This window comes from Miscanthus floridulus, chromosome 13 (assembly GCF_019320115.1).
Source record: "Miscanthus floridulus cultivar M001 chromosome 13, ASM1932011v1, whole genome shotgun sequence".
Taxonomy (NCBI): domain Eukaryota; kingdom Viridiplantae; phylum Streptophyta; class Magnoliopsida; order Poales; family Poaceae; genus Miscanthus; species Miscanthus floridulus.
Genome location: NC_089592.1, coordinates 78,581,604 through 78,604,782, shown reverse-complemented (window position 1 = coordinate 78,604,782; position 23,179 = coordinate 78,581,604). Strand labels below are relative to the sequence as shown.

Genomic DNA, 23,179 nt, shown 5'->3' with positions numbered 1-23,179 from the left:
TTATACAGGCGGGTGGTGAGGCATCTGTATGAGCGTTATTATTATTATTATTATTTTTGAGGTTAGGCAAATAAACAATATCTTAATGGCAACGCAAACATGATTAGTAACATAAGTGATTAGATTAACTAGAGCATCCAAATGCCATCTAAGCCTACTTAGCTAGGGCCGTCCCAGGACATGCGCGAGAAGGTACGGTATAGACCCCCCATGCAAGCACCCCCACCCACAATTTAGTGTCTAGATTAATATATTACTTCATCAATGGTACACAATGGAACGAGTCAACGACCTCTGCCACTTACGAAAGATAATGATAAATTGATAAGTAAGTCCTAAATTTGTTTAAATTATCGAAGTCTCTATAAAATATAGTATAAAGTAACCCATCAATTTGTATCTAATAACCCACATATGCTATTATAAAAAGTAAACTAAAAGATCTCTCAAAAAAAGATGTCTCTATACTTTATTAATCGTGATAAAATATACCAATGAAACTAATAACCCATTTTTGAATATATTAAAACTCTATCATAATGAATTTTGTAAGTTGTTGCTTTACATAAGTTAATGTTTTCAATAAAATATTTCGGCATATTAATGTTGGCAGTTTAATTTTAAGCACTCCACCTTTTCTCTAAAAAATAACAATACTACTACAAGATAGTTCTTTTTTGATAGAGGAAACTCAACATTTTCGATGTCGTGGTGTAGACTGAACTGACGGTTTATGTCATGTAATCCTCTCGTCAATCCCCATAACCAAAGCACTAGGGGGCACCGGTCCCAATTCTCACTTAGGCGACTGGAAAGCCACCGTGTAAGGGTGGGGGCGGGGGGTCGGGGGTTTTCTCGGCCGGGTGAGAAGGTCCTTCTTCTTATTTGTAATGCTGCGGGGGCAGTCTTAACCCCCGGTCGAGTTTTTTTTAATAACTAAGACCAGGGTAGGACCAAGAGTCTATTTTAATAAAATATAAGAAAATTGAAATAAAAGATACAATAAACACTGGAGATTGAAGTTAACACGTGGATAAAAAATTACAACAATTAATAGGATCAAAAGTCAAGAGTAAAAACTATAGATTCATGATGTAACAAAATGGACTGCAACAAGAACTAATGTAAGTTAAACTAAGGTTCCGAGTATTAAAATCCCACATAAGTGCAGTGTAAAGGCTGAAAACACAAATAGAGTAAATTGATAATCTATAACAACTTGATAGAGTATCTACGTAGGTATTGTGTAGGAAATGAAGAGAGTTAAATGACACGGTAAGAAAAAACCAGCTATGCCGTCGATGCAGCTCCTCTGCTTGCCCGCTGCTGCAACTCGACCACCATCTCCGCCTACTGCCTGCTTGGCCATTGTCCGCCACCGCCCGCCTAGTCAGTCGCCGTGCTCTATGCCTGGCCACCATCTTCACCGCCACCGGATGTCCTCACAGGTTGATTCAACACATACAGAGAGAGAGAGAGAGAGAGAGAGAGAGAGAGAGAGAGAGAGAGAGAGAGAGAGAGAGAGAGAGAGAGAGAGAGAGAGAGAGAGAGAGAGAGCAAAATCACATATTGATAAGAGAGATAAACGAAATCAAAGATTGATTCAAGAAAGAGAGTGAAAGGATAGATCCATTGAGGAGTGAGGATGAGATATAGATATTGAGACCTCTCCGACCCGCGCAGCCCCGCTGTCCATGCCACCAGCGCGCTGCCCCCCGTGCACCCTCCCCCCCCCCCCCCCCCCCCCCCCCCCCCCCCCCCCAACGAGGCCCCATGCACCGCCGTGCTGCGCCGAGTAGGAGGGGGAGAGGATAAGGCTAGGGAAAGAGAGGGAGAGACTAGACCTAACTTCTCACTGAGTAAATCGAAGTTAATTTTATTTTCGGATCCAGAAACTAGGAGTACCGCTGGTTGGCAAAACAACCTGGTACTGGTACTGATACCCATCACTGCCGAGCTATTTTACCAACCGGTAGTGATAAATATCTCGGTTGGTTTTAAAATACGACAGTGATACGCTTTTTACTTACGAACCGACAATAATAGTATGGCAACGGTGGCTTGTTCTGTAGCAGTGGTCGAAAAGAACGTATGTAAATAAGGATGCACATGCAAAGTACTATGCCCCGACACGGTAAGAGTCTTCAACTTTTATTTACACCAACAAAAATCTGTTAAATTATAAGGTTAATTAACTACCTGCTGAGGAGTGTGGACATGACCGAAGAAGATGAAAGAACTTGGCCTCGGAGTAGTTCCTTTATTGAGACTATCCTTAGTGGTGTGTGTGGGTGGGGGTGGGGGTGGGTGGGTGGGTGGGTGGGGGGGGGGGGGGGGGGTTGTGTTTGTGTGAATTTAGAACAACTTATACAGGGAGTCAAGCCACCAGGTTCGAGGTGGTTGGTTGACATCATTTCTAATTATAACAACCTACTTCATTATTCCCAAAAAATAGGCTATTTTTTTTAATCCACAACGAAACATGGGCATTCAACTACTGGTGATAGTACATGCAACACTGATAGATGGGAGTGCATATATGTTTCCCGGACCAGTTGTTCATGCAAAGAGTAAGCTTAAATAGGGAAGTCCTTCAGCAGCAGGGAGGCAACAGTCTCCTTGAGGGTGTCACCATAGGTGAAGGCATCCCTGCCATGAAGGTAGAGCATCTCGTTCATCCTTGCCATGTTCACCACTACCTGAGCCGCTGGTAGTATTCCGCGGTCGAACTCCATATATGCCTGGTTGATCCTCCTCCACGCGTGCTAGCTCCACCATAGTTTTAAATGCCGCCGTTGCATCGTCAGGCGTCATGCGATGTTCCTTCATGTAGCACTCCAAAGACCTGGCTACATCTTTCTTGCTATTCCTTGGCTGTGGACAAATAAATGCATGCATATGCATGTCAATGTGATCTCATGTACGCGATGCTCCGTCCATTTCAAATTATAAGTCACTTTAGTTTTGTTTAAATCAAACTTCTCTAATTTTAACTAACTTTATAGAAATATATATTGGCATCTACACTACTAAAATAAGTTCACTCTCAGGACATACTGCATGGTTGATTGAATGAAACTACTACCTCCATCCACAAAAGAATGTAATTATCGGATTTTAAGAAGTCAATAGTCTTAACTTTAACTAAATTTATATAAAAAAATACAAGTATTTTTTATACAAAATAAGTATCATTAGATTAGTTATAGAATATATTTTCATAATAAATTTATTTAGAGATATAAATGCTAATACTATTTACTATAAACTTGATCAAATTTGAGCTCAATTAACCGGCACGGATACCATAATTGTATTCTTTTGTGAACGGAGGAAGTAATTTGATATTGTAAATGTTGGTACACTTTTTTTTTATAGATTTAGTCAAAGTTAGAGAAGTTTAACTTAGCACAAAATTATAATTTGAAATAGAGGAAGTAAGTATATCAAAATTCTGAAACGCTGCTATCCTTAGCGGAGGGAAGTACACGTGCTCGTATTTCTTAATTTATTTCAGTATTTAATTTAATGATATTAAGGCGCACATATAGTGACTTTTGGTCACTCTCAGGATCCGTCAGCCCAATCATTTAGAAGTGCACATAGAAGTACTATATATGTGTGCATGCGTTTACATGGTGAGTGTGTCACGTCTATGTTTTAAGGTGTTCTGAAAAAAGAAATAGAGAGAGAAAAATGTGTGTCTCTACACCCCTTATACACACACACGTGCGGCTCACGAATATACATTTAATATTGAAAGGCATGGACCTAGGGCTAGATATCGAGCCTACTCGGCTCGGCTTGGTCCAGCTCGAGCTGGCTCAGCTTGTTAGGCTCTCGGCTCAGCTCGTTAATATTACGAGCCAGAGGTGTAGCTCAGCTTGGCTCGTTAGTGAGCTTGAGCTGGCTCATTTAGCTCACGAGCTACTAAAAAAATAGGACACACATGTTTATAATATTTATACTACATTAATTTTAGAAGGTCACATCCACTATTATACAACCATACATGATTAATACACATCAGGTTCATTAAAAGTATCAACCATGCAACATAGTTGATCCATCCATGATCCATGCAGTTCCAGCATACTTACTAGTTGCTTGCCACCACAGACTTAGGAAAGTCCACAAATTCAATATCAGCATCACCATCTTATCCCTAGAAAATAATCTATAAATCAACATTTAAGTACCACAACAATTATAAAATCAAAACCCATATGAAACAGCTGAAAATAAGGATTACATACCAATAGAATATGTTTGACATTTTTAGATCAGTATCATCATCTTTTGGATTCATGGTCGTGGGCTGATAGGCCTCAGTCAGTGAGCAGCTCGCGAGCTGGCTCGTTAAAATAGCGAGCTAGACTTCCAGCTCAGCTCGTGAAAAAGTTAAAACGAGCCGAGCCGAACCGAGCCGGCCACAAGTCAAGCGAGTTGGCGAGCCGCGAGTATTTTGTCCAGCCCTACATGGACCAAACACTGTGGGTACTCTATTTTAGTTTTTGTCGTAAATGTATTAGCTAGTCATTGTGATGAACATTAGAGATAACAAGTTGTACCGATTTTGGAAAATCAGCCATGCGGTTCTTCTCCCATGGTTCCAAAATATCCAATTTCCTTGTAATTGCTCAATAATTTGATGGAGAACATGCGCAGGTATTCTGGTAGAATAGGGACCATGCTCTCATCCCATCAGCAGACATAAAATTTCGTTAGTTTCGATGACCATTCTAATTAAATCTGGTCTTTAAGTAGGATATCTTAATATTACTACAGGGAGGTCTCTAACAGAGTCTCATGTTAATCCTCAGGACATGCACTAGGAAGAAAATCAAATCCAAAAAAATATCACAATAATCAGAAATATCAGCCACAATAATATCTGTTGGCTACATTCGGTTTTCTAATTAAAAATTACGTACCCTAGCTACCTTTGCCACAATACTTTCTCAATAATTGTGTGTGCCGTGGTGATAATTTTTTTTGTCACTAATAAATTTCATATCAGTGAGGTAATAATTTTTTGCCACATATATCTTGTTAAATAGTGGCAAAACAATGTTTCACCACTCAATTTGCCACTAAAGATGCTTTCTGTGGCAAATTAATATTTTGTCACTAGTAACCGACATAACAATGATGAAAATTAGTTTTTTTCACAAAAGGCATGGCAAGTAGTGGCAAATTTAAATTTTGCCACAATATTTTCTCACTAATTGTGTGTCTTGTTGCGATATTTTTTTTGCCACTAATAAATGTCATATCAGTGAGAAATATTTTTTGCTAAGATATCTTGTTAAATAGTGGCAAAACAATGTTTCGCCACTCGATTTGACTCTAAAGATGCTTTTTGTGGTGAATTAATATTTTGTCATTAATAACCAATATAATAGTGATGAAAACTAGTTTTGTCACAAATAGTATGGGCATTATTAGTGGCAAAGATAAATTTAGCCACATCATCATTTTATCACTAATGCTCCGTCTTCCTGTAGTGAAGTGACAATTTATAGCCTGTGTAGTAGATATTAATAACCATAAAAAATAAGCAAAATACCATGCCTTTGTATAGCTTCGGTGAGTATCTGTCACTCCTCCAAGGTTGCGTGAGTATCGTAGTCGTAGGTGTCATCCATTGGGCTCAAGAATGCAAACGTCTTGGTGAATATGATTCGTGCACGGGAGTGCTCCTTCTCAGGGAACACTCCACTGGAAAACAAGTGTGTTTCCACGATGCGATTCCGAGCATAGGGAAGCTTCACATCGTTGTAGAGATCTCTCCACCATCTTTAATTTAATCATTAGATGAAATTAGTTATATATATTAGCACATTGTCAGCTAAGAACATAAAGGAGAGAAGATGACTTAAGGGCTCAAGGATGTGTGTACTGATGTGTAGGAGTACTCACAAGGAGAGGTTCTTGACCTCCTCGATGTAGAGAGGCCTGACTATACTGAAGTTCAGCCTCGCCAACTCAAGAATTGTGGCGTTGTGCGCCTCTTCTCGCTCATACTCAGTGATGTAGTACATGGCCTCCAGCCGCCGTGCCCAGCGAGGGCGTGGGATATTGAGGGCGCGGGACACCTGCTCCACCATCGGTGACCTGAGCTTGCCTTTTGCGGCCTCAAGGTGGCGCCTCGCGAAGGCGATGGCGTCATCTAGGACAGCCTCTCCAGGAACTGCCATGTGAGCTGCGTTGTACAGGCTAAGTAGTCCCCTGGTATCTGTTGCCAAATCCATACTGAAACTACCCACGGCATCTCTGAATTTGTCAAACACATCTGTAAATTATGCACATAAATTCATTAGAAGATCATATATATACCCTTTTCCGTCTATATACTAGGAGCAGATCTAGATAGTGAAATCATCAAGTCTAGCAATGCGCTAGAATCCCTAGTTTTAGTTACTTACATATGCTACGTACAAATTAAAACAAACTAAAACATGAATATGTCAACCGGTGAGTTATTATAGCAATACCTGTTGATAGCCAGAGGCCATGTTGTCTAAGCAGACCAAACCTGAGCGCAACAACATGCAGATCGCTGGAGCCGTCAAAATAATCCTGCTCTTCACTGTGGATACGGCTTAAAGCCACGTCAATCTCCTCATGGAAATGGTTGTCTATGCCAGGGCGTTTAAGGGTGTCCACCAGACTCAGCATGTCAGCTATGCTCAAGTCTTTGCCGGTCACAAACATCTGGCGCACTTTTTTTTTCTCCAACGTGCCTCGGGCACGGTTTTCATTAAGCAGGAGAAGATAGTTACTCGAAATTACAAATAAATGCCCTGGTAATCCATCTATTACCAAAGCACAACGGCCCATGGGCAGCAAGCAAATTTGATTTACATACTACTATGCTTGCGACGGGAATGACTCATGGAGACTACGTTAGTGTTAGCAAGGACAGGAGCTGCTTGTATCCTGCCAAACACCACTCCTCAGCCTCGCCCAAGATCGAGCAAGCCAGACCAGCCGCGTCAGTAGAAACTCCATAAAAAATGTACGAGTTCCTCTTCTTCCACAGTGTCCAGCCAACTAGGAAGAAAAGCGAATGAAACCCCTTTCTCGCCGGTTTGACAACGAGGTTTCTTTCGCGTCAGTAGAAACATCCGGCGCACTTGCCCCTTGAGCTCATCTGCCCTCTCTCTCATCCACTCTTCGGACCTCTGCTATCAAATGACTCAATATTTATAAGATCGACTTTAAATACTGAAGACTTACTAGCTATACACCACTGCAAAAACGATTTCATTAAAGAGACAATGGTTTTATTTGTAGACATGTTATAGGCTCAATTTTCACTCATCGCCACTGGAAATCGATTTTCAGATGAGATCATCTATCTCATCTTAAGGAAGGTCACCGCTAAAAGTTAGCTCATTTCAGAGGCAGCCTCCTTTATACGGGTTGCCTATGAAAATTTAAGCACATTATAGCCTCCTACACCCCTCTATGCTCCTTCATCTCTCTCTCTCTCTCACACACACAGTCATCTGTCTCCCTTGTCAAGAGCCATCTAGAGAGGAGACTGCGCACACCTATCGATCTCCCCTTTTATCGCCTTCGGCGGCAACGCGTTGTTGTCAACGAGCTTGTTGGAGCTCCGATGCAAATGCATGACGACGGCTCCAACTAGGGATGAAAACGGATCGGATATGGACGGATATCACCGATATTACATTTGTTTTCATATTTCTGTCTGGATTCGGATTCGAATACAGATAGTATCAACTATGTCGGATAGGATACGATTGGATATCGACATCATAAATATGCGATTTGAGTATTCGGATACGGATATGGTATCGGATGTTGGATATCCGGACTCAGATACGGACAGATCTCAACCCCTCTAAACGGATTCGGTTTCGAATACGGTCGGAAAATATCTGTACCGTTTTCATCCCTAGCTCCAACCCCTTGTCACCAGATCTCACCTCCTCCAACAAGCAACAACAACGGCGGTGGTGGCAATAGGCATATACACTACTACATAATCGATTTTTAGGGGCAGCTCGTAACCCTTTGTAGGGGCGGTTTGGCCAGCCGCCCCTATCGAACCGTCTCTACAAATCATGCATTTGTAGGGGCGGTTCCCAGGCCGCCCTACAAATCGATTTGTAGGGGCGGCTGTAGTACCAGCCGCCCCTACAAATACCTGTTTGTAGGGGCAGCTCAATCTAGAACCGCCCTTAGAGTACGTTTTCCGCAAAAAAAAATTCAAATTTACAATTCAAAATCGCGTTGCCGAACGTCCCGCGACCAACGTTCCGAACCGCGTTCGCGTTGCCGAACGCCTCGCGACCAACATTCCAAACCGCGTTCGCGTTGCCGAACGCCCCACGACCAACGTTCCGAACCGCGTTCGCGTTGCCGAACGCCCCGCGACCAGCGTTCCGAACCGCGTTCGCGTTGCCGAACTCCCCGCGACCACGACTACAAGCACAAGAGTGTTATATAAACTACAATTACAAGTACAATTCACAAGAATATATACAATCCATCATTAAATATACAAATTCCATACACATTGTTATCAACGTCCTAGAGCTAGCCTTTCAGTCTCACGAAGGTGTTGGTACTGAGGATTTCTACCTAAGTAAGACTCTCGATCATGGTAGGCGCCTCTGACATGTACAATCTGGTCCAATATGAAGTTGCAAAGGTCGCCGACAAGCTCTAAGAGTTGGTCATCCTTGTATGGGTCTCTTTTCATTCCTTTCTCTTCTTTCTACTACAAGAGAATAAGTTTTGGTTTAGTATTTCATACCATGTACGAAGTTTTTATACTATAGGTGAAGAGGTTCAAACTTATCCTTAAGGGGTGTCTTCTATAGGCACCGGTGTTACTTATCATAGAACATATATAGTATCCACAATGTATACTCCCAGGCTTCTGCTTGGGGCACTGTTTGTTTTGCATATGAAAATGTTAAGTAATGCTTTTGACAGCCATGTAATAGAGTATTGAAGAAGTAAGTTACACTTACTGCACATAGTGTTTTTATAGCCAGCTTTTCCTTCCTTGCTGCATCATGCCTTCCATGATGATTAGTGACATAAAACCTAAATGCCATGTTCGAATTATTTTAGCAAATACAACTTGTTAGTATCCAAAAGTGAACGTTACAAGTATGTATACAAACATATAAGCTAATGAGGATTGTCGATATGTATACGTCTTGAGAATCAATATGAAGTCTTTGTATGTCACCGGGTCCCTATCTATTGAATCAAAGACCCATGCCATGCTCCTCCCAACATCGACGGCTATACAAATCTAGTGGTTACTGCATGGATTTAATCATAGAACTAGATAAGCTCTTTTGCATCGAATAAAATATATCGAACAAAGCTTTAAGTATAGAGTTGAACTTACTCGAAGTTGTATGGTAGCCATATAGTAGAGTGTTGTTGGAGATTTTTGAAAGCCAGGGCAATGTATGCCGCAACCTTAAGGGACTCTTCCCTTAGTTTCGTCGTACGGATGCGCTCTTTCTCCCGAAGAGTCTTTGCAGCAGCTAGCTCTTTGGCATCCAGTGTCCACTGTTTAGGGTAATTAAAATTTGTTTGGCTATAGCTTGAGGGTCTAGATACCCGGCTTTCACACTTGGCATTTGTTTGACAATGTGCACTTGCATTCTACAAATCACGGTGTGGGTTAGTTACAACAAAATTCAAAGATTATATTCATATCATATCGGGAGGACAAGGACTTACAGGCACCACGTGCGAATTAGATTCATCTCTATTTCTCCCAGGTGAAAGTATGTGTGCATGTCATTGAAGTCAAAGACAATTTTCCCGGCTAGGCTTCCAAATGTGCCGGTGGGGAAGCATGCTTGTATGAGATCTATGCTCGTTGGGAGAACATGCAAGTACCAATCATGGAACCTTCTCATTGCAAGTGGTAGGCGCTGGATGTCCTGGTTTGGTAGGAAGGGCTTGCCTCTTTCATATGTTTTTGGGCAATCCTTTGACCATTTGATGGCATCAACATTTGGATACTGCTTTGCAATTTGGTGGAGTTTGCTAGTGACGGCCTCCTCAGAACCCCGTGATGGGACTTTTTTTAACTTGGTTCTTAGGCTTGAACTGGTCATGGGAAAACCACTTGGACACCGATGAGACATCTTTGATCAGAACATAAACTGGCCTTATGGTGATTGGATGCTTCTTTTGAAGTTTCCATTTAGGCATGTCCTCATCTTCTTGTGCATCACCTTCTTTAGGAGGCACTCATTGTTCATGTATCGGCTGTGCTTGTTGAGAAGACTGTGGTATCTCATCATGCACTTGCTCGGTACGAGCTGAAGAAGGTTGTGGCATATCATCAGGCACATGCTCGCTAGGAGGCGGTGAAGAATGTGGCATCTCAGGAATGTGGTGGTCACAAGATGGTGAAAATATCTTCCCGACCTCAACAACTCGCTCCAAATTTGGGAGAGGGGGAGGCGGCGAAGAAGCAGTCAATATAATGTCCCATTTGTGCCAGAGGATGAACTGCCCCATAATGTCTCTGAGTAACACCAGCCTCTCGGGAGTTGCGTAGTCTATCCTCCACTACATGAACTCAGGCTTCACTGTATGCACCTCGACCCTAGTATAGTCCGGCGATATCTTATTATTGTGGTGTAAGCCAACGGGAGGATGTGCCACACCCGTTGCCACCTCCATCATAGTGTTCTGCCAGCCGCTGAGAAACACCAAGGTGCAACTAGTTGGTTCCCGTATGCGATCGATGGGGGTTGTGGCTGTAGTGGAACCTTGGCTGCTAGGAACTTTTGGAGGGCTGCCAACTAGGGATGGCAACGGGTACCCGCGACCCGTTTACCCGCGGGTAAAAACCCTATTAGGGTACGGGTTTGGGGGATTTTGCCCCCCACGGGTACGTTACTAGGTGATTACCTCACCCATCGGGTGAAGCGGGTATGGGTGCGTTCTTATATACCCCAAACCCGTTACCCGTTGGGTCCCCCATTTGAGTATGATACATAGGCCCATCCAGTCATTAAACAGTATATAGAGAAGAAAACCCTAGTGTTCCAATTAATCCTCCTCATTCAGCAGCGCCGCAACCCAGGCGTCTTCGTGTCTGTTCGCATCCGCTTCCTGCGCCGCATACTTGCATGATCATTCTGAATTTTTGATGATGTTAGCTTTGTGAATTGTGATCTTGTGTTATTGTTAAATGGGGATGGGTCACCCGATGGGTACCCGTTACCCACGCGGGTGATGGGTCTAGGTAAATTTGAGACCCGTCACGGGTGACGGGTACGGGTGACGGGGTGTTTAAACCCTGGTGGGGGCGGGTGTGTTCTTCTGCCCCCCACCGGGTTTCTCACCCGTTGCCATCCCTACTGCCAACTAATGCCAGTTCTCCCGGTGGCATCACTAATATCCGTGGCTCCGTAGACAGTCCTTGCTCCTCCAGCGCCTTCGCAACTAGAGTCTTCACTTAGAGCTCAAGACTAGTCTCCCGGTCTCTGCTATGTTTCTTGTACATATGTCTATCCTCTTCAAATCCTTGCTTCTAAGTCATCCTTTTCCCTAGCCCCCTGGTGCGGCCTGTGTGCTCCTTATTTTCCAAGCCAAGGCTAAGCTCATCACTCTCTCTAGAAGGATTGAATGAGCCCTTCTCCTTGTCTTCAACATATTTTAGTATCCTTGATACTGCCTCTTGGGTCTCCGGCTTATCAAACTTAAGATTACCGCCGGATGATTCTGTACTCCTCGTATATATCCAATTCCTTGAGCGTACTTTCAAATTCGTCACATCAATATTCCCAGCAGTTGCGGCCTCTTCATCCATCTTCCTAAACTGCTCTTCCTTGGCATAGTAGCCCCTGGGGCCTAGATGATGGTGGTGTTTGTTCCTCTTCGCTAGCTCGGTGTTACGGGCACTGAGCTCCAATGCCTCCGGTAAAGTCTTTTGAGCCACGAGTTCCTCCCATTGACTAGGAGTTATTTTGCCAAACTCGTTGAAGGGAGTTAACCCCTTTTGGATATACTTCGTGTTGAGCTCCAACCTCCAACGTTGGAATGACTCTCCCATCATCCTGAAAGCATTTTTTTACCAATTCGTGCTTACCCTATGGAAATATAAAATTGAGCTTCAGCTGCCTATCCCATAGTGCATTCTTTGTGTTCTCTGGTACCTCTTTCCAGTTAGGGATTGCTGGGTTCAATTTATCTCTTACTAGGGCCCCGATCGCATTACGGAATCGTCCTCTTAATTCCTTTGACTCAAGGATCTCCCCTGCTGGCCCGACCTCCATTATCACATAGCATACCTTATCTGGATATAGATTTCCTTTTCTATCCCCTCGTTTCCTCTGCTCTCCTTTCCTCTACTCCGTCTTGTCCAGCGAGATGTCACGGACATCGATGTTGTCTTTTCCAAGTTTCAGGAGGGACCTGTATATACAACAGGTCAAAGTGTTAGCAGAGGTAACACAACCAAAGCTTTAGCAAAATTTACAAGCTAAGGCTTTTTCCCTACCTCCTCGTTCGGGTCAAAATCCTTGTCCAAATCTTCCTCCATTGGCCTCCTTCTGCTTCACGTGGGAAAGGATCCTCGGGACTTACATATCCCTCTTCTGAGTCCTCCTCCTCATCATTATCAACTTCTTCGCCTTCAGCAGCCTCTCCTGCTCTTCCTTCTGCTCCCCCTTCCTCCTTGTCACACTGCTCCTGAGTAAGCATCACTTCTAGATCCTTTTCTACCTCGTTATCAAACTGTTCCTGAGTAAGCTAGTCCTCTAGTGCTTGCTCCTCATAGGTTGGCTGCTCATCATGCTCGGGGCATCGGGCTGAACTGTCTGGTGTCCGTGATATTATTTCACGCTTTGTTCTAATAGATGCAAGAAAGTGTGCTTTAGGTACGCGAGAATGTATAAGAATTAAAAAAGGTCTATAAACCAAAGTAGTCCTATAAAATAACAATATATAAAAAAAACGAGAAGTAGCAATAGTAGAGGTCTCATAAACATGTCAATCATCATCTGATCTTGAACTTGGAGCATCAAGGCATCATAATAGAGAAGAGAGAAGGTAATGTAGGGGCGGCTGCTAATGAGGCCAAGTTCATCACAAGTTCTTGATCATCAGCTCATATTCCATATAATGTATGGACTTGGACAATTTCATCATCGGCAAAACAAAGGAGAGGAGAGGAGAGATTTGGCAAAAAAAGCAACAACTGCTTAACAAACATAGAGAGAAAAAGGTGTAAAAAAGCAGCTGCTGCTTCCCAAACATAGAGGATAGGAAAGGTGACAAAAATAGAGGAGAGGGGAGATTTGGCAAAAAAAGCAGGTGCTGCTTCCCAAAAGAAGCAACAGCTGCCATACTGACTTTGCTCGATCACACATGAACATCATATGCTTAATATCTTCCGAACCTGATAGGCAGATCGGACAATCAGAAGTAGTAGACAGTAGTAGTAGGGAAGTGGTAGAAGTAGTTGATAGAAGTACAAGTAGTTGATAGAAGATAGAAGTAAAAGTAGTAAACAGTAGTAGTAGGAAAGTAGTAGAAATAGTAGAAGTAGCAAAAAAGCAACAGCTGCTTAGGAGAGGAGAGGAGTAGAGTGGAGTAGAGGAGAGTAGTAGTAGTAGAAGAGGAGTGGTAGAGTAGTAGGAGAAGAGCAGGAGGACAGTAGAGTAGTAGAGTAGTAGGAGGAGTAGCAAGTAGTAGTAATAAGAGTTGTAGGAGACCAATCAGCAGCCACTAGTAGTAAGAGTAGTACATGAAAGTAAGGCACATACAAGCTAAATATTGTGAAACATACACAAGAGATAAAAGTTCATATAAAACACAAGGCATTTCTACACATGAAAAATAACAAGCAAGGAGCAACCAACATAAGGAAGACATCGTGCACTAACTAAATAAAGACAACAGGACTCTCCTTTTTCCTTTCATCACAATTTGTTTGGTGAAGGTGCAAGAGCAAGTCAATAGAACATATACAACTCTAGTACAACAATCATGTTCTATAGGTGCCATCCAGTTAATCAAAACCAGCTATCAAAGTATCTGAATTTTTAAGGCGGCAGCAGTACAGATGCTTAGAAAAATCATAACTAGAGTTCTGGACAACGAAAAAGAATTATCCTTTAACAATCCGGAAAGCCTATGCAATTCTCTACATCTGTCTAGTTATTACTAGAATCAGACTCTGCAGTTATCAAGGTCGAAAATAAGAAAGACCCACTGCTGCGCAAAGCAAGGTCAAAACCTGTCAGGCTACATCTAAAAATCATAACCAGAGTTCTATCCATCCAAAAAGTATGTTCTTTAGCAATCCAAAAAGCTTGGGAAATACTCTACATCTTTCTAGTTATATTAGGGAGCTGATTTGGCAGTTAAAGTGGTCGAAAAATCAAACTAATCTATGGCTGTACAGAACATGGTCAGAATCTGTCAATAAACTTCTAAAATCTATATCTCCCAAACCTTAATAGCTAAAATCACAAAATTTCATGACAGCAATGGTATGTAAATTCCCTACAACTTTTGTATTTTCATGTTCTGTAGGAAGCGCCATTTAGTAAACGAAATCATCATCCAACTCAGAACTGTTGAACTGAAATTTCAGGACATATTGCTTAACAATTTTTAGCCTTTTCTTTATTTGTTTCCAATTCAAAGCGCAGCACCTACCAATTATGTCTACTAAATCTAGTATGCTCCTAATCATATAAGTGAGTAATCTCAACCAGAACAATGATAGAAAATTAGTAATTGCAAATAACATAAATCTATCTTCAAAAACTGTAACCTGCAATCTCAAACTCCCAAGAACTTGGTATTGCTTCCAACTCTAATAGATCTTGTAGATTATCAAAATGGGGCATAAAGAATCTATCCATTGTGCTCAACAATTATAAGAACAGCACCACAAGATTTAATTGATGAGAGAGGCAGACCTAAGGACTAACACTTATCAAACATGAAACAACCATACCATGAGCTTTGCTTATCAACCAAAAATACAAACCACAAGGGCTCTACTGGCACCTTCACAAACACAATCCACAAAGGCATGACCATACTACACTAGCACAATGACACAAACACGCAACCAAGAATAATTATCCATCACATGCACATACTCAACGCGAATTGCAGGAAAGGGGAATTACCACCGCTGCAATGTACTAGCAGATGAATAGCCATGTGAGGACTCCATAGTTAGGGTTGATGATGAGGACTAGCAAATTAGTTTAGCTCAGGGCATATGTCACCAGGGGAAATGAGACATACCTACGCGATGGCCGTTAGTAGGAGGTGGCAGATGGTGGTCCCTCGCTGTTTCGGCGCAGCTCCAGCGTAGGGCTTTTGAGCTCTGCCGCCGGCGCAGGCTCCGCTCCCTCGCAACACAGATCCACTGAGCTCAAACCCGGTGTTTGCGGATCAACGCCGGTGGAAGTGCGCGGACGCCGGAGAGCACGGGAAGGAGTGCGGACGCCGGTGGAGGTGCGCGGACGCTGGTGGAGGAGCGCGGATGCCGGTGGAGGGGGCGCGGGTGCGGGGAGGGGGCGTGCGGGTACGGAGATGGGGCGCGAGGGTGCGCCGCCGGCCAGGTGCGCCGCGGCACCTCAAGGTCGAAAACTCTAGCGCCGGCGGCCGGTCGGAAACCCTAGGGCGGGGAGTAGGCGCGCGGGTGCAGGGCGGGGGCGCGGGCGTCGGGACAGGTCCAGGAGGTGGCGTCGGCGGGGCAGCCTGACGACGTCAGAGGAAGAAGACAACGCCCAACAGGCTAACACCCGTGCGCCCTTGTATTTATACTCGCGACGATTTCTACAAATATTTTCAATTTTTTTAAATTATTAATTATGTATTTTTTATATCATATAAACACAAAGTAATATAAAAACAATTGTGTATATGCATAAATATAATATTTTGTATTATTATATATATGAAGAAATATATATATATAAACAATTGCAGTCAAAACAATATAGAAAACAAAAAAAAAACAAAAATTAAAAATTTGAATTTGAAAACCTTGACTATAATTTTATGACATTGAATGAAATAAAATGAAAATGTTGTAAACATAAAAGTTGTATAACTCATCAACATGTATAACTTTTATTTTGGTCATCTTGTCATGTGACTTTATTTGAACGATTCAAATTTTGAAATTCAAATAATTTCAACTTGAAACAATATTTTGAAAGAGTAAATGATTTCAGATGAAAAACTCATGAATACCAAAGTTGTAGAACTTATCAATATCTACAACTTTTATTTTGATCATATTTTCATTTGACCAAATTTGAATAGTTGAAATTTTGAATTTCAATAAATGGCAACTTCAAACAAGATTTTGAAACCTTAAATGATTTCAACAATAAAAGTCGTGAACATAAAAGTTGTTGAACTCATTACTATCTACAACTTTTATTTTGGTCACTTCTTCATGTGACAAAGTATTAGTAAACATTGTTCATAAATTCACATATGACTCATAGTTTCATGAACTATATGAGAAACATGTTAATTTGTGAATAATGTTGCAAAGGGTAGTCATCTGGATGTTGCAAAGGGTAGTCTCACACACATGCATAAATATAGTCTCACACACATACAAAAATATGTAGTCTTACACACGTACATAAATATATAGTCTCACACGCATGCATAAATGAAGTCTTACAAACACACACTTACACAAACACTCCACGTTCAACAACTAGCTAGCCCGCTGTAACGACTTTTCCCTTGACACCTTTTTGTTCCCATGGCAATATATCTTTGGGGAGGTTCTTTTCCACAACACTGATCTTCTTAGGAAAGTCTGTGAATAGCGGCATCTCATCGTAGTTACTGTAAGCTTCAACATCGTCCACGCCATCAACTCCAATAATGTAGTATTTCCCGAAGGCAACCACGTGCTTTGTCTTCTTCTTCGGGGAGAGGTTACTTTGTGGGTCAGACATATAGAAAACTTGTGCGACACATGAAGCGAGCACCCAAGGGTCATCTTGGTAGCCTAGATTCTCGAGGTCCAGGACTCTCAATCGATCTTGTTCAGTTGGTATTGTTTGATCCAGCGGCATCGAAACAGGGCCACCGTTATATCCCTTCCATAGTCAAGTTCCCATATCTCTTCAATGATGCCAAAGTATTGGATCTTTTGCCCCAATCCATCAAGAGCCTCTATTTGAACGCCATTGTTTTGGTTCACATATTTACTATCCTTTGCGTAGGTATAGTACATATACCCATTGATGTCATAAGCATTCCAAAATGTCACTTGTCTCGATGGCCCCTCCGCCAACCTACTGATGGTAATAGAGTCTATGGTTTCTTTAGGTGGTATGTTTTAGTCCTTCAACCATGTAGTTAGTCGTTGCTTGTGTTGTTTCATGACCCAATCATTCGAACGGCCATTTCTCTCCGCTATAATGATAGCCAAGTGTTCATCAATGTATGGTTGCATCAGTTGTGTACTCTGCAAGATACTGTAATGCGCCTGACTCACCTCTTTGTAATCATGGTCGATGAACACTTTTCTACCACTGGTGCCCTTCCCAGCCAGCCTACCCTTGTGACGAGAATCAGGTTTACCAATTCCTTTCTATACTTTTAGGTACTCTTGACAGCACTCGATGACTTCTTCAGTACTGTAACCCTCTATCATGGAGCCCTCTAGGTATGCTCAATTATGCACGTATCGACTTAGAACCGACATGAGCCGCTCATAGGACCACATTTCATGCAAGTAGCAAGGGCCCAACGCCTGTATCTGATGAACCATGTGAATCATGAGATGTGGCATTATATCAAAAAAGCAGGAGGTAAACACATCTCTAGTTGGTTTTGTGTCTCCACCACAAATTCATGTAGGCCACTCAGCTCTTGCTTGCCAATCGTATTCTATGAGATCTTTGAAAAGAAGTAGCACATGCGGGTGATGGCCATTTTCAAGAACTCTGGCTTTATAGCCTTGATTGCAATAGGTAGAAACACTGTCAGCATCACATGGCAATCATGAGCCTTGTAGTGTGTTATTAACAAGTTCTTCATCGATACTAGCTTCTTCACATTTGCTAAAAACCCAGTCGGGACTTTGACCCCCCTCAGGAAAGTGCATATAGCTCTCTTCTCGTCTGGTGTTAGGTTGAAGCACGCCGCGGGCAGAGTGTATTTTTCATTAGCCTCAGGTACCGGGTGAAGTTGTGGCATCATGTTTAGCTGCACCATGTCTTTCCGTGCTTTCAGACCATCCTTTGACTTGCCTGTGTCTATCAAGGTAGCAATGAGACTCTTAAAGACATTCTTCTGCACGTGCATAGCATCAATGGCATGGGGGACCTCCAAGTCTGGCCAATAAGGCAGATACTGAAAGAAGATCGATTGTTTCTTGAAAGGTACACCTTCGACAGGAGGTGTGCTTCTATCTCTGTTAGTCCCATCCGGATTCTTCTTTCCATAGATGACGCGTATATTTTTCACCATTCTGTACACGTGTTCTCCGTTATGATGTCTCTCCGGAGAGGGTTCAATCTCCGAGGCGTTGTCATAAAATCTAAAGAACAATTTGCTGCAGTACTTATGACTTGTCTTTAAGAAGCATCGGTTCCTTAGGTAAACTATTTTCTTAGATGCATCCAGGTACACTCATGTAGTACCATCCAAGCAAACCAAGCATCATGTCTTCCCTTTGATCTATCTAGACAAAGCAAACATCGTGGGGTAATCATTGGTAGTAACAAATATTATTGCTCTACATATAAAGTCCTCCTTTTGGAACGCATCGTACATCTGCTCCCCATGCCTCCATAGCCTCTCCATTTCTTGCATCAAAGGCTCGAGGAACACGTCTATATCAATGCCTGGTTGTTTAGGGCCAGAAATAAGAATAGTGAGGAGAAGGTACTTTCTCTTCTGACACAACCATATTAGGATGTCGTAGATGGTCAAGATCACTGGCCAAGTGCTGTGGTCGCTTATCCTCTCATTGAAGGGATTCATTCCATCGGTGCTCAAGCCAAACTGTACATTCCTTGGGTCATCGCTGAATTCTTTGTGCTTCTCATCAAACATTTGCCACTGACTACAATCAGTCGGGTGTGCAATCTTATCATCATCCACCTTGCGCTCATCATCCCACCATGTCATGAGTGTGGCTTCTTTAGGGTTTAGGAAGATACGTCTCAATTGGTCGGTCACTGGCAGGTACCACATTACCAAGGCATGAATTCTTCTCTGCTTTGCATCGTTGCCTAATGGAGTGTCCTCTGGGGGCTGAGATTCTTGTACCACCTTTTTTGTACCCTTCTTATTCCTCTTTTTCTCTGTGGAGGCTTCATCCCCACCGTAAAGGTCATTGTTCTTGTACCGGCTGGCCCCACACCAGAGACATTTATCCAGTGACTTGAACGTTTTGCCATGAAAAAGTATACAGTGATTGGGGCATGCATAGATTTTTTAACCCCCATTGTCAATGGACTTATGACCTTCTTTGCTTGGTATGTGTTGGCGGGAACTGAGTTTGGTTGTGGCAGCACCCATGATAGGAGATACAATAGATCATTGAAACTACAGTCTGACTAGCCGTACTTAGCCTTCAGGATAAGCAGCTCAAGCACAAAACGTAGCAATGTCCAATGTGTCGGACAACCCTTTTCAACATACACAGTCTCCTTCGATGCTTTTGTCACCCTTTCCAAATTTTCTAGACCTTCTGGGCTATTTAGTAAAATCTCTGATCCAAAGGCTCGAATCATGTCCTCCAAATCATCTTCATCCCCGACACGTGCTCCACCATCATTATTGGCACCACCTTCATCGTTACCATCCCAACCACCAGCATCACCACCTTGTTCATTACCAAACTCGAAATCCATTCGTGCATCAAGCTCTGCTGAATATTGGGACAGGGATTCTATGATTTCGTCGTCGTATTCCTCCTCATCCTCGTCGTTAACAATAACCGTTTCACCATGATGAATCCACACCGTGTAGTCCTCAACAAATCCTCGCATAATCAAATGTGACCTGATGATAGTCACATCTATCCATGCCATACGGTTCTTACAATCTTTACAGGGGTAAATAATTGTATCCTTATTCTCTTTCAATGTCGTTGCATGCTTCTTTGCGGCTTCAATAAATTTATCCACCTCTTCATGGAAACCTGCCTTGAACCTTAACGAACCATACATCCAAGAGTTCCTGTACTCCATCTTTTACAACAACAACAAAACAAACATTAAAGGACTACTTATTCAGATATATATAAAAATGAATCAAATTAATAATTACTTGAGAATAATTGTATATACTTCAGATATATATGAATATAAATCTAATATAATTACATGAAGCATACAAACACACCACGGTAGAGGAAAATTAATTAATGGCCCATTTATCCATAAATAATTAAAATACATATTTATTGATTACAATAAATAATTTCAAAGACAATAATTAGCAACAATTATACTTTACCCAATATCTTTCATACAAACCGTAGTCCAATTTTATCAAACATAAATTTACAAAAACGAAATTAATAAAAAAACCAAACCCTAGATCTAGATCTACATGCACATGAAACATGCATAAAACTAACTAATTGTTCACTAAAATCAAGAAACATGGACCAAATAAGGGTATGATCTTATTCCCCTCCCTAATTTACCCTAGTACATTTAAAACTTGGGTCTAATTTGCTTCATAAGTAGTTCAAGCACCATAGAAGAGAGAGAAAAACAAAACTCTAATTACTCACTAACCAACCATTAAAACTTCAAAAAAAATATAGAATAATATTTTCTTACCTTCTACGACCTCTCCACCAAAGGATTTGAGATCAAAACCTTACCTCCTTAGTAGAGCAATTTTTGGAAGGTGCCTAAGGCCTCCCCACCTTTCTTTCACGGGTTGAAGTGAGTGATCTGAGGAGGAAGAAGGTGCTGCAGCTGTTTTATATGTGGGTCATTTGTTGGGGTGACTGATGATTGAGCCGTCCCTACAAATCAGAGCTATTTATACGGGGGCATTTGTAGGGGCGGCTCAATCACCAGCCGCCCCTACAAATCATACCCCATTTGTAGGGGTGGCTCGTATCACCAGCCACTCCTGCTGTTCCATTTATAGGGGCGGCTGGTGTCTAGGCACCCGAGCACACCACTGTAGGGGCGGCTCCATATCACTACGTAAAAAATGATTTTTAGGAACGGTTCGATTTTTTTGTAGGGGCGGCTGGTGATGGAGCCGCCCCTATAAAAAATTCGAACCGTTGCTAAAAATCGTTTTTTACGTAGTGATATGGATTGCGAAATCCAAGGGTCTGGATCACCATGATGGCACCAGGGTCCATGGAGGGGGAGGGGCTTCCAACGCCCTAGCGACCGTGTCATCATCGTCCTCAACATACTACTAAAGTTGTGCATCTATGACTTAATGTTGTGCAGGTGCCCCATCGACCCCCTCAGTCGCATACCCTAGGTGAGCAATCCGGTTCATTGATTGCCCCCTCAATCACCACCTTGAGCATTGTCATGTCTCGACCCGGCCCTACGCTAAATATTCACTTTATGCATCTCTTGTGTCTCCAACAGGCTCTCTAATTAAGTTTCGTTCTCTATACTCCAATAGCTCATCATAATTTTTCTTGTGTAAAAAAAACTCATTAGAAAACTACCGTACATTGAATTTAAAGAGTGATGTAGTCTCTCTATTAGTGGAGAGCATGAAGGGTGGTTTTGGAGAGCGAAAAAGATGGAGAGTAGTTTATTAGACAATCTTTTGGAGCTTGATTTGTTGTTTTTTCTTCTAAATATTGTGGTAAAGAATCCTGCAGTGTAGATGATGCTCTAAGGAAGCTGTGTCTCTTGGTTCCTTCCAAGTGTGTAGAATAACATTTCTGAATATAAATATTCCGTATTAGTTTCTTGACTTTGAGATCAATAATATTAGACAATTAATCTTGAATTGTTTGAAATTTTTATGCCTAATAAAACGCGTGCCTGTAATATAAAATCTCAGCAAAATGTATACACGGAGGCGTGCATCCTGCTGCGCGCAAGGATGGCCTTGTGTTAGGCAGCGATCCAGACTTTAGGATGACGAATGAAATTGAACGCCTGGATCTACTACCTGGACCAGAGACAACTCTGTTTGTATTAGGTTTTCAAGCAAACACGTCTTTAGTGCATTCTTCTTGAGTTGAGAATAGATGAGTGAGCAGTCACTACTACAAAAATGGTTATCTACCCTTATCACCGCAGTTTATTCTAGAACCGGCGGTCCACTACCGTTTCTAGGGCCGGGGCGAGGGTGAAACTGTTTCACATTGCGGAGTTCGATTGTCCGCATGAGCACAAGAAACCACACCATGAGAGAAGAGGGACCGGACTACTGGCCAGAGAGACGCTGTACATCTACCACCATCAAAACAACATCGATCATCTGTTCATGTCGCGTAGTATATTACCTGTGACGGAGGAGTGTTAAGTCACAAAGAAGTCACCCCACACGCAGGCAGGTAAGTAAGCGCCAGCAGCGGTGGCGGCAACCGTTGTATCCCCGGTCTCCTTGTTAACAGCAGCCTCCTTCGCAGCCATATATACCAACCTTATTATTATTACTGGTTATTGGCTGCGACTGGCTCAGATTGCTCCGTATCCATACTGGTACCTCTATTTATAGTGGCTAACAGATGACATCCACATCGTCTTCTAATAATAGTCATATCATGCCACTAACTTATAACATCTTAATGCAAGCTATCCACGTCGTCTTAAGTTCTATCTCAACATGCAAGACATCCACATCATCTTCCACTAATAGCCATGTCATGCCGCTAACTTCCAACCTCTTAATGCAAACTATCCATGTCATCTCAAGTTCTATCGCAACATACAAGACATCCACTAATAGCTATGACATGCCATTAACTTCCAACCTCTTAATACGTCATCTTAAGTTCTATCTCAATATGCAAGACATCCACATCATCTTCTACTAATAGTCATGTCATGCCACTAACTTCCAACATCTTAATGTAAGCTACCCACACCATCTCAAGTTCCATCTCAACACACAAGCAACATCATCTTCCACTAATAGCTATGTCATGTCATTAACTTCCAACCTCTTAATGCAAGCTATCCACGTCATCTCAAGT

The 23,179-nt window shown here is 42.2% G+C and overlaps 1 protein-coding gene across 1 annotated transcript; it reads right to left on the bottom strand.

Moving 5' to 3' along the window:
- Positions 1–5,261: 5,261 nt before the first annotated feature.
- On the bottom strand, positions 5,262–6,718 carry LOC136501557 (beta-selinene synthase-like). The gene is made up of 3 exons (XM_066497077.1): positions 6,498–6,718; positions 5,923–6,295; positions 5,262–5,799 (listed from the first exon to the last, which is right to left on the bottom strand). Exons 1-3 carry the CDS (start codon positions 6,715–6,717, stop codon positions 5,601–5,603), a joined length of 792 nt encoding a protein of 263 aa, XP_066353174.1. The 5' UTR covers position 6,718; the 3' UTR covers positions 5,262–5,600.
- Positions 6,719–23,179: the final 16,461 nt, after the last annotated feature.

What these genes read in the sequence shown, in the direction of transcription:
- LOC136501557 (XM_066497077.1), bottom strand. Translation starts at nt 6,717, where the DNA reads ATGTTTGTGACCGGCAAAGACTTGAGCATAGCTGACATGCTGAGTCTG. An exon ending in TGGCCTCTGGCTATCAACAG is followed by an intron (nt 6,296 to 6,497) that starts GTATTGCTATAA and finishes CATAATTTACAG; the next exon opens with ATGTGTTTGACAAATTCAGA. An exon ending in GAGGTCAAGAACCTCTCCTT is followed by an intron (nt 5,800 to 5,922) that starts GTGAGTACTCCT and finishes ATTAAATTAAAG; the next exon opens with ATGGTGGAGAGATCTCTACA.